Genomic DNA, 15,796 nt, shown 5'->3' with positions numbered 1-15,796 from the left:
ATTGTGATTTTTTTTTCCGTTCTATTTATTATTATAGTTCAGGCTGCATATGGAACGGGCGTCGTCGCTTGTCGAGTCACGCGACTAACAATAAACATAAAATACATACACACACACACACACACACACATACACATAGATATACAAAGTCGAAGTGGTTGCTTTCATAGGAATAACTAGAGAATAATTTCCTGCCACTTTTGTGTGGTCAAATTGGCCACAGGCATAGAAAAAGTTACCATTGTTGCCCTGGACTCGAGCAACAGGCCATAACAAATGTTCTAAAGGCTTCAAAGGCAGTGTGAATACAAGTTTGAATATTGCTAATAGTATAAATACCACTGTGAGTATGAGTATGAGTACAAGTACTTACCACAAGCTTCAAATGGTATTCAAATGTCAGCAAGTCCTCTTCAAATGCTTTGTTAACAGCGTAAGACTGTTAAGTTAGCAGCGTATTAAAAGTTGCTGTTAGCAGTCTGTTAACAGGCTGTTGATTGGATGATTCACTCAAAAAACACCTGAACAACAAAAGCGTTATTTATTTTTATTAATTTTTTTTAGTTTTTGTTTTTTCTCTCTACTTTTATTTATCTTTTTATTTGCTGCCGGAAACGGCACACATTACAATTATTTCACTTTTAACGTTTAGTTAGCAATTTAAAAGCTCAAATTTGATTTTTCTTTGATTTATGTTTGATTGATTTCGTTGCTGTTTTTTATATTTGAAATCTCAATTTGCCTTTTTCTCAAGCTGCGCGCACTGCACCTCAAAAGTGTCGAGTATCAGTTTCTCAGTTTCAGTTTCACGAGTTTGCAACTAGACTGAAGCTGATGCCGGCCCGCTTAGATACTTTTATATGGCTTGGATCAAGACGAACAGACGATCCGACTGTCTGACTGTCTGTCTGTCTGTCTGTCTCACTGTTTGACGTTGCAGTCGCTGTCGTTGTCGTTGTCGACGTCCTTCCCTGTCAGACGGATTCCTCAATGTGTTGCGCTTCTTCCTCATTTGTTTTGGGAAGTATGCAAAACAACAACAAAAACAACAACTACAACAAACAATGCTTGATCGGAGACAAATAACAATTGAGATTAGACCTTAGGCCTCTGTTTCTGTCTCAACTGCTCCAATTCCGAGCTCAACTGACTCATCTGTATATGCAAAATAAATGACGCACTATTAAGCCCTGTATTCAAAGGGTACAAAAACTTCTGGGACTTAGGATTGTGAATTATATTTTTAGTTTGCTTTTTAAAATAATTTTTACTATTCATTAAATATTAATTTTTCTCCTTTTAATTTTAAAATGTTTATTTTTGTACCTATTTAAATTTAATTTTTTTTATTTTTAAATTTAATTAATATTTTTTGATTGCTTCGGGTACTGGGCATATATCTGTCGAGCCCCTCGACTGTAGTATTCTTAAGTGTCGATAAGAAATGGAGTCATCACTGCCTTAATCGAAATTAAACCACAATGCATTGGTATTGGTTTTGTTATTGGTATTACGCGTGGTATTTTTGAAGTTCAAGAGCTGAATCATTTGATATGCATACCGCTTCAAGTCTGAAATGGATGAATCTGTTCTTGCTTTTTTTGCTGCTGTTGTTGCTGCTAAATTTCATTTTATATTGTTCTTATATTTTGATTTATACGCACGCAAACGTGCAGGAATGCCTCTTTCTTCCTTGTCTCTTTTAATGTCGCCTTTGTATTGCATTTATAAGCAAATTTTTATATTATATTCAAAAACCAACAAATCAACAAATAAACCAAGCATTTTACTTTAAAAGAAAATGGTCAGGAAGTGTTGCCGAGAAAGAGACACGCCTCAAAACCAAATGTAACTAAGCCTTTTGTCTGTATAAAAATAAACAACATAAGGAAATATCTAACAATGATATTGATAATGTTAGTAAATTATATAAGGAATCCATTTTTAACTTTCTTTGTGTAGCACACTTATTGGCGTTTAGCTTTGAATATGCATTATACATATATACATATAACATGTATATGAAATTAACTGCAAGTCAATTTATATATTTATATTATCACATATTAAATATTTAAATCCGTGATCTCTTTCTATAAGCTTATAAATATATAATGTTTATCAGATCAATCATGTTCCGCACATTTACTTCTCTTAATTGTCATCCGAAAATAATATATCAAATACAAATTTTGGCTTTATAACTTCATCAGTTGGTTTTGTGACTCTGAAATCATGAGATTGTTGATTTGGCTGCTCTTTGGCTCCTTTGTTTTATACTCCTGTGTAAATAAAGTTTTTCAATAAATCAGACTAATACTGACATTAATTATTCTATCTTTTTACAGGTGTTGGCCAATTTTGAGTTTACCAAGGTCAAACTTAAGATTACAGATGATAACTTTGCAATCGTTGAAAAAAATCATGTGCAGGCCGTGAATCGGAGTCTGAAATTATACGACTTACACGTCAAATTACTTCAACTGCCCGTAACCAATGTCAAGGTAACGAAAATCATTTAATTTAAATTTAATATCTCTTAAATCTAAACTTTTTTCAGGTGACTTACTCCTTGCTTAAGCGTAGCAATGGATATTTGCCATATACTCAAAATTTTACCGTGGATGTTTGTCAATTCTTTAAGAATGGCAAAAATCTGGTTAATCACTACATTTTCAGCTTCTTCAAAGATTATACAAACTGTAATCACACATGTCCTTTTAATGTAAGTATAAAATGAGCTATTGAGCTTGAGAATCATCAAAGATATTATTGAGATATTTGAATATTCTTACAATTAACTACAGCACGATGTTATAATCGAGAAATTTCCGTCATATTCCACTAAACTTATGACTTTACTGCCCTTATTGGGGGGAGATTATGCAATGGATTCCACATGGTATACGGATGGCAAATTGCGAGCCGAGTGCAGAGTACATTTTACACTTTCCTAGTTTTGAGTAAATCGATCATATGTCAATTATAAATACATGAAAAATATATAGATAAGGTATCCTGGAAACATTGTAAGCCCTTTATTAATTTATTTATATTAATCTTATTCCAAAATATAGTGAGCATAAAATTATATTTCAATATTGATTTACCAGAAATCCTAGATAATATATATTTTTTTGTATTTATGGTAATTTTTAAATTCTTTGTATTTGTATTATATTCTTTATTTTGCATTCTTATTATATTTAATTTTCATATAGTATAATAAGAATTGAAAATATGACTAATTAAATAATTATCAAATGAAAATTTTAATTTCATCATTTCGTTTCTTTTTGAATTAGCTTAAAAAAAGTGCTATATTTTGAAAATTAATCAAAAAAAATATATATTTTAAAAATAAAATTGATTGCAATCTCTGGATTAATGTCGTGTGCCTTTTATATAAAATTATTTAATTTTTTGTACATTCAACTTTAAATTATCAAGTTTTCAATCCGATTTAAAACTATTTATATGTTTTTAAATTTATTTATCCTTATTCCTTGTTCGGGTTATTCATATTTTGTAGTATTTTATAAGAAAATAAATAAATAAAACAAATTGGTTGGGTGAAAATGGAGCTGAATCACTTATTTGCCGTTACTTATACCCGACCTTGATCGGCAGTCATCGAAGTTAATTAACGGGCATACAAATAAAGGTGTCGCTGTCAGTTAGGAGTGAGTTGCAGCCTTATAAGCAAGGTGGCTTAACCTTGACTCTTCTGCGTGTCTGAGCCACCTTTGTCTCGACTTGGTCTGGCCCGATGAGTTATCTCTTTGAGTGTTGAGAAACGTGTTGTGGTCGTAGGACACGCTTTGATGCATCATGGGATAAAACTTGCTTATATTTAACGAGCATAACAATAACAAACCTTTTTTAATATTAGCCACAAATAATTCATATGCCATATAGTCTAAATAAGAAAGATATAGTATATATAATAAAAAGAGTGACAGTGTCTGACAATCGTCGCCGCATTCCAAGAAATGTCTTGAGTAATGCTTTCGCCGAAAAACACGAAAGAAAGAAACCAGACGTCAAATGAATAAACAAATTTCTTATTTTCGGGAAATTAATAAGAAATTAATGCCAGTTGCTGGGTTTTCACTTAAGCAGCGATAATGTGAGAAACTCATTGGATCAGTTCTTGGATGAGGGATGAGTCGATGCTTGATTGACAGACAGACAGTCTTGAGTCTGATTTGAATGTGCACAACATTGAAGCGCAGCCAAATTGACTTGACAGCGAACTCGATGTCGATGTCGATGTCGTTGTCGTTGTCAATGTTGATGTTGACCCTCCACGGCAACCAGACCTGTCACTTAGCACAAAATTGAAAATAAAATAAATATAAAACATATTCGAATTACATAAATTCAAATAAAAACAAACACAAGCAATTGAATATGCATTTAGCATTCATTCCAGTCACGTGGAGGAGTGAGGAGTACCCCTAACAAGTTTCTCACTCATCCCAACACGTCCCCAGCCCCATCCCATCATCTGCTGAATCCCAAACATCAATTATTCAAATACTTGACGAGCTAACGTCAATTCGCGTAACTTTCTTCACACTCCATTCTGACTGATTGCTGATAAGCCAATTGGCTAATTAGCCAAGTTACTTATGCAGTTGTACATTTTGCTTAAACGTACTATGCGCTTTATCATTTAAATTAGTCAATAGTTAATGGTTAATAGGAATTGCAAAATAATTCTTATCGTGCTTACTCATTAATTAAGTCTAACCATTAATTATAAGTACCAGTTAAAAGGCATTACGTCAAGATCAATAGCGAAATTATACATACGGAAATAATGATAAATTAAGACTAGTAAAATGATTAAGGAACAATCTAGCTACCTCTTGAAGCCAGCGAATTCTTTAGCATTTTCTAGCCTATATTTCCAAGGACTGTTTTATCCAATATCTAGTTAAGGTCTTAATTAACTACTGAAAGATATATTATCTCAAAATCTATAGAAATCAAGGAATCAAATAGAAACAAACGTTTTTTTTAACGAAATTAATTAAAATGCAGCATCAATTTGGTAGCCAAGTAATGATGAAAAAGACATTTCACCTGAAAATCGGTGTTGACTAAGTTATGGAAGTTCAAAGTATTTGAAAAAATTACAAGGCGTTGGTAAGAAGAATTGGGCTAAGAGTCGAAAACAAAATTAAATTTTTGAAGTGAACCAAACTAAGTGAACAAAATCAATTTGAAGGCCAAATTCTAATCAAAATAACTCATTAAAGCTTGTCCGACTTTGGATCTATCAACTTTACGAGTCAAAATTTTTGTCCAAATTGGCCTGATTTTTCCCAAGAAAATAAAAGTTGACAACATCAAGTTTAAAGTATAAGTATAAAGTATAAAGAGTTGCTTAAAAGTTGAAACCTAAGATTAAATGTTTTAAATTTTCAAAATTCTTTGCATTAAAATCGACGGCTAGAGAATTTTCACGCTAAACGCACATTTATGATATCAAATTTGATGGCCTTATAAATATGGAATTAATCATTTCGGCGGGTTTTCAGAATTACAAACACGTTCGCTGGGCAATGAACGCAATGAGCGCATGTGCAAAAGGTGCAAAAGGTGTAAAAGGTGCTTCAGACTGATTTTGAAATTTGCGTTTGGCAATCAAAACATATCAAAAATTTTGACTAAATGGAGGATTGAGAATGGAATGAAAAAGGGGGGTGAAGTGTGGCGGGATTTGACTCACTCATTGAATCCGAAACGCTGGAAATAAACATAAACAGAAATGTGAATTGCAGATGTGGCATAACAAAACAGAAAAGAACAGAATTGTAGAGCAGAGGAGAGCAGAGGAATGGTGAGGAAGAGAAGGCAGGGGCAACCACAGGCCACATGCTATTTGCATTTGTTAAACAAACTCGTAAATGGATGTTGGTAGTAAAAATTGTTGTTGTTGAAAACACAAATAAAAAAGGCGAGTTGCAGTTTTGGACACTTTCAGAGTTAGCTGAACTTTAATTGTTGTTGTTGCTGTTGTTGTCCCAAAAGAGTTTTGTGGAGTTTTTTCAACTTGCCCATTTTCGTTAGTACACCTGTCAAATTTTCGCATAATATTATTTCGATTGCATTTGCTTTCATTTCACCTCTTTAACATGCCAAGCAGGTGAAATGCTGAACTGAAGTTTAAATTGTTAAAGATGATGCCGCTGCATTTTGGCCATAACTTTCGTTTGTTTAAGCACTTTTTCCTGGTTCATGTCGAATGTTAAATGTTTATTTGGTCATATATGAGTATATTTTATTTAACTGCACTCACTGGCAATAACACTGAGAGATATTGCGCATACGCCGCGTATTGCAAGTGCCATCATATATTTTTTCTTACTTTACTTGCTCTTCATCTGTTTGTTTTTTCTCTGTTTTTGGGGCCTGGTTCTACTTGTCTTCATATTCTCTTTTCTGTTTTTAAAATGCCTGTCACGTTTCAGACACCACGGCACGTATTAATGAGCCATGTTCCCGCCACCGACCCCGACCCGCCCCTCAATCCATATACTCTTCTGTGTTCCTGTCTTTTCTCCTCTCGCTTCCAATTGTTGCAGAAATAATATACATATATTTTGCTCAGGTCGTTGTGTAGACAACAGTTATGGCATTTAATGGTTAAAACATGCAGCAGTCATCAGCATACCCTGTAATATCACAATGCAGCCAGGTTTATCGAGTTGGGAGCTAAAAAATATTATTATATATTTTTTCCATTTTCTATACTAATTTAAATAGAGCAGTAGCAGTTCCTGTAAAATCCCTAAGCAAACGGAATGATCAACTGATGGAATTCTTTAACAAAATTGGAAAATTACATTTTTTTCTTTACTGTTCCTTTTTTCCATACTTTAAGTTGTTTTTCTATCTGTACTACTTTTTGTAGGGTATATCCTAGTCGTGCTTATCCCCAGCTTAGCTAAGTTGTTTTAGTTGCTTTTGTAGCTTCTCGAGACGCGCTGTAAACAAACAAACAATCAAATTCAAGTGCGATATGCACTTAACAGGCTCCATTGTCCGCTAAGAGCGTACTTCTTTTTTATTTTGCGTGGGCGACTCACAACCTCAAGGGTATTTCGACTTCCGCAGTGCCACACCCACACCCACAACCACCCCACCCCAACACTCCGTATAGGCAAATACAAGTTTATTAATTGCAAATACTGCTAAATTGCAGATTCTCTTTAATTGTAAGCTACTTGAAACGTGAGTTGCACATGTGAAAACCGCTTGATTAAATGCACATTGATTGTCCAGTGGAAACTGGCATCGAACTTGCAATCGGCCGTAGATCAATAGCCGAAAAAATTAAAGCCACAGAGCAGCTTGTCCGGCCGACGTATACGTAATATGCCAAACTGAAATACGGACATATCATCGGCTGTATTCATGTCCAGAGCCATCAACTTCTCGGCGGCCAAGGGATGCCAAGAGCCAAAAGTGCAGGCGGAGTTCATCTAAAAAGGTTACTCAGTTGAGTGAGAAGTAAATTTAAATTTAATTAGTTTGCGTTTTTTTACCTCTTTGCTGTAGTAATGACATCGTCCATTGAGGCGCGTTGACGGCACATATTCCACAAAGTCCACCTGGGGGCAATGGGGCAACAAAAGCGCTAATCCTGTAAAAAAAATGAGATGGGATTGCAAATTTCATTCATCAAGATGAAAGCTTTTATCCAAAGCTGACAACGTATTTTTTTTTACAAATATTATTTAAAATTATTTACCCTTAAAACTCATTTTTTTTATTAAAAAAGAGGTCTAAAAATCCCAAATTAACTAAAATAGTTTAATTATTTTATTATAATTCAAGTTTGTTAAAAAAGGTACAATATTAAAAATGTTGTTAAGAATGTATACATTTTTGTATAAAAAATGAGTTTAAAAAAAATAAATGAAGTAAATGATAATTATATTATAACCTTCAATAAGATTATCTAAAAACAAGCCTTAAAAAGACATCGTAAATCTAAAAAAACTAAAAAAAAACATTAAAAAAATTCGAAATATTTGAGATTATTTTTCAAAGTTAAATTTTTTACGAAATATAAAATTAAAAATAAATCATTAGTATTAGAGATCAAGAAAAAAGTAAAACAATTAAGATAAGTTACTTTTTTTATTAAATTGAACCAATCTGAACCTTAAGCAACTTAAGTTAATGTGCTTTGAAAGCTCACGATACTCACCAATAAAACCGGAACTAGGCGGATTACGGCGTATAGCTCGATTGCCGGCAAACATTTGCAGACTTTGCCAAAGACGCCACACGGAATGCGGATCGATGAGAAATGCGCGAGATTTGGGATAACGTCTTCTGTAGATCTCATAATTGGTGAAGAGATCGTAGTCTGCAGTGGTCAGCCAGTCCTCGAGGGTGCCATTATAACGTCCTGGATCCCAGGCAGCAATTGTGACATTGCGAAAGATTGGCGCATGCGCAAAATCAAATTCGGGCTTGGTAACCACCTGGAAATAATGCAAATAAATCAATGATTGATGATTGACAATCGACAATCGACAAACGACAAATGGGGATTAGGAATTGCAATGAACGGAACTGCAGTTAACCTACTTGGGAATTCACGACACGTATTGTGGTTTTGCTGCCAACATCCACTTCGTGTCCTCGGGTTGGCGCGTGATTGAATCTCATGACGATGTCGTGGGTATCTAACAAAATGTGGAGTAGACAAAGTGGAAGCAATCTTTGTATTTATCAGGGATTAAAACCGTAATCGAAACAGTAATCATTTACCGGAATTAACCGATTAAAATTGGAAACCGTAACAGAAAATGTAACCAAAACAAACTGTTTTAATTATACCAAAATAAAATAATTTAAATCAAAATAACCGATAGTAGCGGTTAGTTTCGGTTCAATCAACCATTTAATTTAATTATGATAATTAGGTGTAAACATAGTTTTTTTTAACTAATTTGGATTTAAAAAATTAATATTAAAAGTTTTTCTTTTTACATATTTACAAATAGTTTTTCTACTTTTTAAACCGAAAGTATAGCGGTATTTCAAACATAAAAAAACGATAACCGTTACAAAACCGTTCCGGTATTTACTACATATCTCACCTATAAAACGTCCTAGCTTGGAACCGGCTAAGGAACCAGCACTTGAAACAATTGCACAAGTTTTCACATTCTTGGCATCCCGAATGAGTTTCTGACGCGGAAAGAGTCGACCGAAGGGCAACTTGTTGAAGGGTGCATCCTTGCGACGCAGGACACGTACTCCTGCCTCCATCACCAGGCAGGCGGAGGGATAATACTGCTCCTCGAAGCTGTCCCCAAACACGGGCTTGTAGTCGACATTATAATGATTGGATTCGTTGAGCGATTCCTTCATCGAACGCTCAAAAACTTGGACAATGCGCTGACGAAAGGACGCCGTCTTATTGTGACACTGCTCCGCATATTTATCGTGGCAGAGATACAACTTCGGACTGAGCGTCAGTTTTGTATTCTTCGAGACCTTCAGACGTGGATGTGGCGCCAGCTTGGAGGAGTTTATCGCCGGACTCTCCCGACTCTCCACAATGAACTTCTCATTGGGATTCCAGCGCACATGAAATACGCTGCGGGGCAGACGCTTTCCAGCGCCACTTTCCACTCCTTATATAGGAAGAAGTGCGAGTATAAGTGTGAATATAAGTCAAAGTATAGGTGTGAGTTTAAGTTTGGCATTAAGTTGAGGAAGCTTGAGAAGCAGAATGAGTATAATTGTATGTTAAATACTGTTGATAGAAGTTGTGTGTAGAAGAATATAAGTCTTAGTAGAAGTTCGAGGAGAAGTACGAATAGAAGTGGAAGTGCAAGTGTGAGTTACTAAATGAAAAATTAGAAGTGCACAAAGAAGTAAGTAATACAATAAATGTCTGAGTATAAGTCTGAGAATAAGTCTAAGTTCAATTCAGAGTATAAGTCGGAGTATAAGTGTTAGTAGAAGTGTAGTTAAAAATTATTAGTGCGAAAAGAAGTAAGTAAAAGAATAAATGTCTGGGCATAAGTCTGAGAATAAATCTAAGTTTAAGTCAGAGTATAAGTTGGAGTATAAGTGTGAGTAGAAGTGTAATTAACAATTAGGAGTGCAAAAAGAAGTAAGTAAAAGAATAAATGTCTGAGTGTGAGAAGAAGTGTAATTAAAAATTAGGAGTGCAAAAAGAAGTAAGTAAAAGAATAAATGTCTGAGAATAAGTCTAAGTTCAAGTCAGAGTATAAGTCGGAGTATAAGTGTGAGTAGAAGTGTAATTAAAAATTAGGAGTGCAAAAAGAAGTAAGTAAAAGAATAAATGTCTGAGTATAAGTCTGAGAATAAGTCTAAGTTCAAGTCAGAGTATAAGTCGGAGTATAAGTGTGAGTAGAAGTGTAATTAAAAATTAGGAGTGCAAAAATAAGCAAGTAATAGAATAAATGTCTGAGTATAAGTCTGAGAATAAGTCTAAGTATAAGTGTGAGTAGAAGTGTAATTAAAAATATAACTAAAAGTGTGGAGTATGTTAAGTGCTATCTCTCTCTCGGTCCCTTTTCCACACATTGGCTTAATTATACCCACCACTGCGCGTCTCGACTGTCGCATTATTCACCATACCGCGAGTCGCCTCTGCGTTGGGTTCGTGTATTCGCTGAGCTTTTACTGCAGTCGACGTCTGCGTCGTCGCTTTATCGTCAATTTGTTGCTGTTGCGTTTGTTGTTGTTGCGTTTGAATTATTAATGCGCTGAGGATAAGTACGCTGATTAACGCAGCTGCCGGCAACGTTGCCCTGTTGCCCCGTTTAGCTTGCAACATTTTTAAATCACTTCATTTTCCGCGTATTCTTTTCGAATGGAATTTCAGTCACGTTTCCGCCTCAGATACATTTGTATCTGGAAGTGAGTTTACGAGCGTGTGTGTGCCAGCTGCTGCACAGTTAATGGCCAGCACTTTGTCAAGTATGGTTAAATACAATTATTTATTTATTAATGAACTGAAGAAACGTTTTCCTGCGAGTTAATAAACAAGTATAAATAACTTTTTTTATAAGATCTGAAGAGGGAAAGTATATAAAAAAGACTGAGAATATCCACTGAATTAAACAATGTGTTTTGGAATTTAGGCCTTTTATTATATATGATATAGCTGTATAGGTGGAATAGAGAATCTAGAAAACAAATTGAAGAGTTTCAAAGTATTATCTCTCATAAGTCAATCTCAACTAAAGCTCAACTCTTTAAATTTAATTTAAGAACAAGTTGTTAAACTTCTTAGCAATAAAAAACTTTTGAAAGTTTGTCAGTTGCAACTTTTATAATATATTTATACCCAAAGCAAAAAGAATATCTCGGCGAAATAAGTAATACTCGAATGTGGATAGATAATTTATTTAAAAAATCAGATAAAACGAATAGAATTTTATAAGCTTTATTTTGATGTGATATAAATAATAAGAAGTAACAAAAAACAAACCATTCTAATTGAACTAAGGGGAATAAAGCAACTCTGTAATATATTTATACCCAAATCAAAAATGAGTTTTCTGAATTAGATTAAGATTCGCACTGAACAAATTTACATAAATATATTAACAATGCCGTGCTGTAAAAAAGAGTTAAGTTCACATTATTTTGTGCCAATTTCCATTAAATTTGACCTTTTGGCCCCATGCTGAAATAAACAACCGAAATGAAGTAGAAAGCCGTGTTGAATGTCAATTGATGCTGTTGTTGGCCATAATTAGCGTGCGCATTACTAAGATGAGATGACATGGCCAAAAACGTTGTCATATTAATTTGTAATTAGTTTTTGCACACGTATTTTGTATTTTTGGCACATAAACCGTTACCTCTCTCAACCTTCTCGCATTGGGCGCCTAAAAGTAGGCAAAACAAACCGCAATTGCTGTAAAAACAGGGTCTAAAAACTGTGGACCAGGTTGACCGTCAGCTCGTTAGCGGTTAACGTTTATCCGTGTTGCCTGTGCAAATATTTGGACTGTTTTATACACAGCACAGCACAACACAACAAAACACACACACACACACTTTAAAATGCGTACGCGAGCACTCGCACTTGGACTTGGTTTTGAGACACGCAATTGTGGCAAGTGGAAAGTGGCAAGAGTGGAAAGCGGCAAGTGGCAAGAGGAAAGTGGCGGCATCCGCAGCACGAACTTTCCCTTTCGCGTGTTGAAACGTATCTGAAACTGCGGCACAGTTGCTACCGCCTCGACACCTGAAGCAGGACACTTCGGCAAACTGCTTCGGCCAGCTAAACGACAGACATTCCGACCAACCGACCGACATCGGACCTTGCCACGATTCTCCTTTAGGCCCCCAAGTAAGCAGCAGCTGCTTCTTCTTCTACGCTGCGTTGGCATTAAATTAAGCAAAAAAAAAAGCAGAAAAAGTGAAAGTTTTAATTCGCAAGCGAATCGCGTATTTTTTACGCAAAGTTTGCGCTTTCTACGGCGTTTCTATTCGGGTCAAAGCGACTTATGGCTTAATGATACTGACTGAAAGTGGAGCATGATTAGAGTCACAGGCAGGAAGCTACATTAAAGCTCGATTGAAGCTAGCAAACTTGAGCTTAAAAGCTTCTCTTAATTAAAGCTGTTGAATGAAACGAAGCCAGTCATTGTTCTCATATATATATGTATATATATTATTTGTTTGTTTTTGTATTCATTTTTTGTTTTGGTTTTGGTATTTCTTTTCGAACAATAATTATTATTTTTAATCATTTATTATTCATCGTCATAATCATAATAATTTTCTATACAAATACATTCAATAACAACAATTTATTTTTATTATTTTCACTTTTTTCACGTTTACGTCATTGTTTAATTATTTTACAATTACCATAATTATGCCAGTTGTTTCATTATTATTATTATTATTATTATTAATATTATTTTTATATAGTATTACTATTACATTATCTTCTCTCAATTTTTAGATACGATTTTCATTTTATTTATTTTTTCGTTCTTTTAACTGCTGCTTAGGGGAAAGTGAGGGAGGGAGTACCTCTTTAATCTTTAATTTTTTATTTTTTGGGAGGTCTTACGAAAGTTTCTTCTTAGGCTGTTCAGTTTAATTCGGTTTATAGTTAATTTAAATTTGTTGTTTTTTCGTTTTTGTGTCTCTATTTGGCATTTTGTTGTTGTTAATTAACAAGTACAGAAGATTTCGATTTCAGTTGAGTTTGTTTAGTTAATTCATTTTCTTTTAATTTTCATTTTTCTTAAAGTTTTTAGCTGTTTTCTTAATAACTCATTTTATTATTCCTCAATTATTATTATTATTATTATTTAACTAACAAACTGTTAGTTGGCATCTCGAGAGAGTGAGAGTGTAGAGTGTTGGTTGGGGTGGGGTGGGGTGTTGTGTGGGAGTGGTGGGGAAATTTGGGGGTGGGGGCAGTGCACACACGTTTGAAATACTTTATGTTATAGAGTATTTGAATCGTCTGCATTCGCTTTAAATTTATGTTTGCATTTAATTAAATTTGACATGAGTTTTTTCTTTTCATTTTCATGTTCATTATCTTTTTGTTTTGGTTTTTTTTTGTTTGGTTTTTAATTATTTATAAGTACTTTTTGTGTGTGCTCGCTTTGGTGATGATATCAAATACGATACATAGAATAATTTCTCGCTTGGCACATAAATTATGTAATTTCGTTTTGTTTGTGGCCTAAAAAGAATTTTGGTTTTTGCATTTCCCTCTTTTTAAAATTTTCCATACTCATTTTATTAAGTTTTTTTTTTTTACATACATTAAATAGGTATTTCTTATTATTTTTTTATTTTGTTTTCTTTTTTGCTTTTGTAAAAAATAATTGCTACCTTGACATAACATTTCTGTGTGTTTTCTCTTAACATTTCCAGCTGCTGTTGTTGTTGTTCTGGTTCAATTTGTTGTTGTTTTTAGCAGCTGTCGATCGCTTATAAAATTATTGTATATATTTTTGTTTTAATTTATTTAATTATATACTTTTTCTTTTTCGTGCTAATTATTTTATATATACGTTTTTGTTTTGTTATTGATTTCGATTCGGTTTTGGATTTTGGTATCAAGAATTTATTTTGAAATGAGTTTAACATTACGAGTATGAAATGTCCAAAATGATGCAATGGCATTCGCTCAATTGATACTTTTGTACACTTGAATGTAAATGTTGCTGTAAAGTAATTTAATCAACAATCCGCATTTTGAATTGCATATCCCGTATTCAGTATTATCAATCAATCAATTAATCAATCAATCGATTCATTTTTAGCAATATTTATAACATAATATCATTAGCATTCAACTAGTTGACGATATCATTATCATCTTTGGATCTGATGCGTTCATTCTCAATTCTCATTTCTCAATTTCGGGCATGATCCTGAACATGATCCCAGGATATTAGGATCAACAAGAGACGCATTCAAAATCGACGCCAATATTTCGCTAATGTTTCGTTTCATTTTTATTTATGTTTTTTGTTTTGTTTATTGTTTACATTTAAATAAATTAACATTTAATTTATTATTTAGGCATCTATTCATGTTAACTATATTATATATATCAAAAAGTTTTACAAAAGTACACAATAATTCATAACAATTTGCATATGCGCGCAATTTGTGCCAGCGGCTCTCGCTTTGAAATGTTTTTCGCCTCAAAACGTGTGTTTCTTCTTCTTTCTTTATCTTTTTATATATTTTTTCCTCGTCTATATTTGTCGTTTTTTTTTTTGTATTTTTTTTAATTTGTTTATCCTCCCAGCTAATTAGAAAAACACACAATTAATCGAGGTCGAGAACAAGTTCGGTGTATGTAAATTCTCATATCTCATATTTTGAAAAAAACAATAATACAAAGAACTCCCGTAAATAAATTAGAAACTGAAACATAAATTGAAATGCATTGCATAATTTTTTTCAACGAGTTTTTGTGTGTGTGTGTCTGTGTGAGAGATGTGTCTGTATGTATGTGTATTTACAAAGGCAAATAGCAGCTTTCGGTTATATTGAGTAATTGATATGAAAATGAGGAGCAAAAGCTGTTCAGCTCAGGTGGGAACGAGGAGCTTAAGTTCAACATGAATTTAAGTAGTTAAACTCTCGTCAATAATTTTGTTCAATGACACTCACTAAAACTGGCAATTAAGACTTATATTAAGTTGGTTAAACAGCATAGAGAAGAAATGGTTAAAACCTTTAAGTGGGATTTAATGTGCTTTTGAAAGTGTTGTCAGAGAAGTAAACTGAGACGAAAACTTGAAGACAATTAATATTGTGAACATATAGAGTAAGTGCTCAATTTGTTAGATTAATCTGTTGCTCAAGTGCCATTTCCAGCTGCTGTCATTGGACCTATTTTTGTTTATTATTTACGCTTACAGTTTGTTATCTACAACAACACTTAATATACCACACAAATCAAAAAAGTTGAAATTTGTTCATTAAAGTAATGCGTCAGTTGGCAAAAAGTGTGTGTGGAAAAATGTTAGAAAAAGATCTATGAAAATTTGGTTCTTAGTACTGCCTGCAGTGCCTTAACTAATACAGAAAAAAAGTTACACATAGAGAGAGAAAGAGAGAAAGAGGTGGAGACACAAAGAGAGTGGAAGATAAAGGGAAACAGGAACCGAAAACTCTCAAATGAGTGCGAGTAGATAAAAACTTGGAAAGTGAAAGGTGAATAGTGGAGAGGTGAATAGCGACAGACTGGTGAGTTTTTGAGAGTCGAGTCATGTTGGTGGTACATGCT

The 15,796-nt window shown here is 33.8% G+C and overlaps 1 protein-coding gene across 1 annotated transcript; it reads right to left on the bottom strand.

Annotated features, from left to right (window-relative positions):
- Positions 1 to 7,193: 7,193 nt before the first annotated feature.
- On the bottom strand, positions 7,194 to 10,923 carry LOC117784290 (beta-galactoside alpha-2,6-sialyltransferase 1). Its single transcript, XM_034621989.1, has 6 exons — positions 10,609 to 10,923; positions 9,129 to 9,668; positions 8,614 to 8,711; positions 8,228 to 8,507; positions 7,560 to 7,657; positions 7,194 to 7,496 (listed from the first exon to the last, which is right to left on the bottom strand). The coding sequence occupies exons 1-6, from the start codon at positions 10,841 to 10,843 to the stop codon at positions 7,332 to 7,334; spliced, it is 1,416 nt and encodes a 471-aa protein (XP_034477880.1). The 5' UTR covers positions 10,844 to 10,923; the 3' UTR covers positions 7,194 to 7,331.
- Positions 10,924 to 15,796: the final 4,873 nt, after the last annotated feature.

This window comes from Drosophila innubila, assembly GCF_004354385.1.
Source record: "Drosophila innubila isolate TH190305 chromosome 2R unlocalized genomic scaffold, UK_Dinn_1.0 1_C_2R, whole genome shotgun sequence".
Taxonomy (NCBI): Eukaryota; Metazoa; Arthropoda; class Insecta; order Diptera; family Drosophilidae; genus Drosophila; species Drosophila innubila.
The sequence above is the reverse complement of the archived record's forward strand: the minus strand, read 5'-3'. Positions and strand labels throughout refer to the sequence as shown.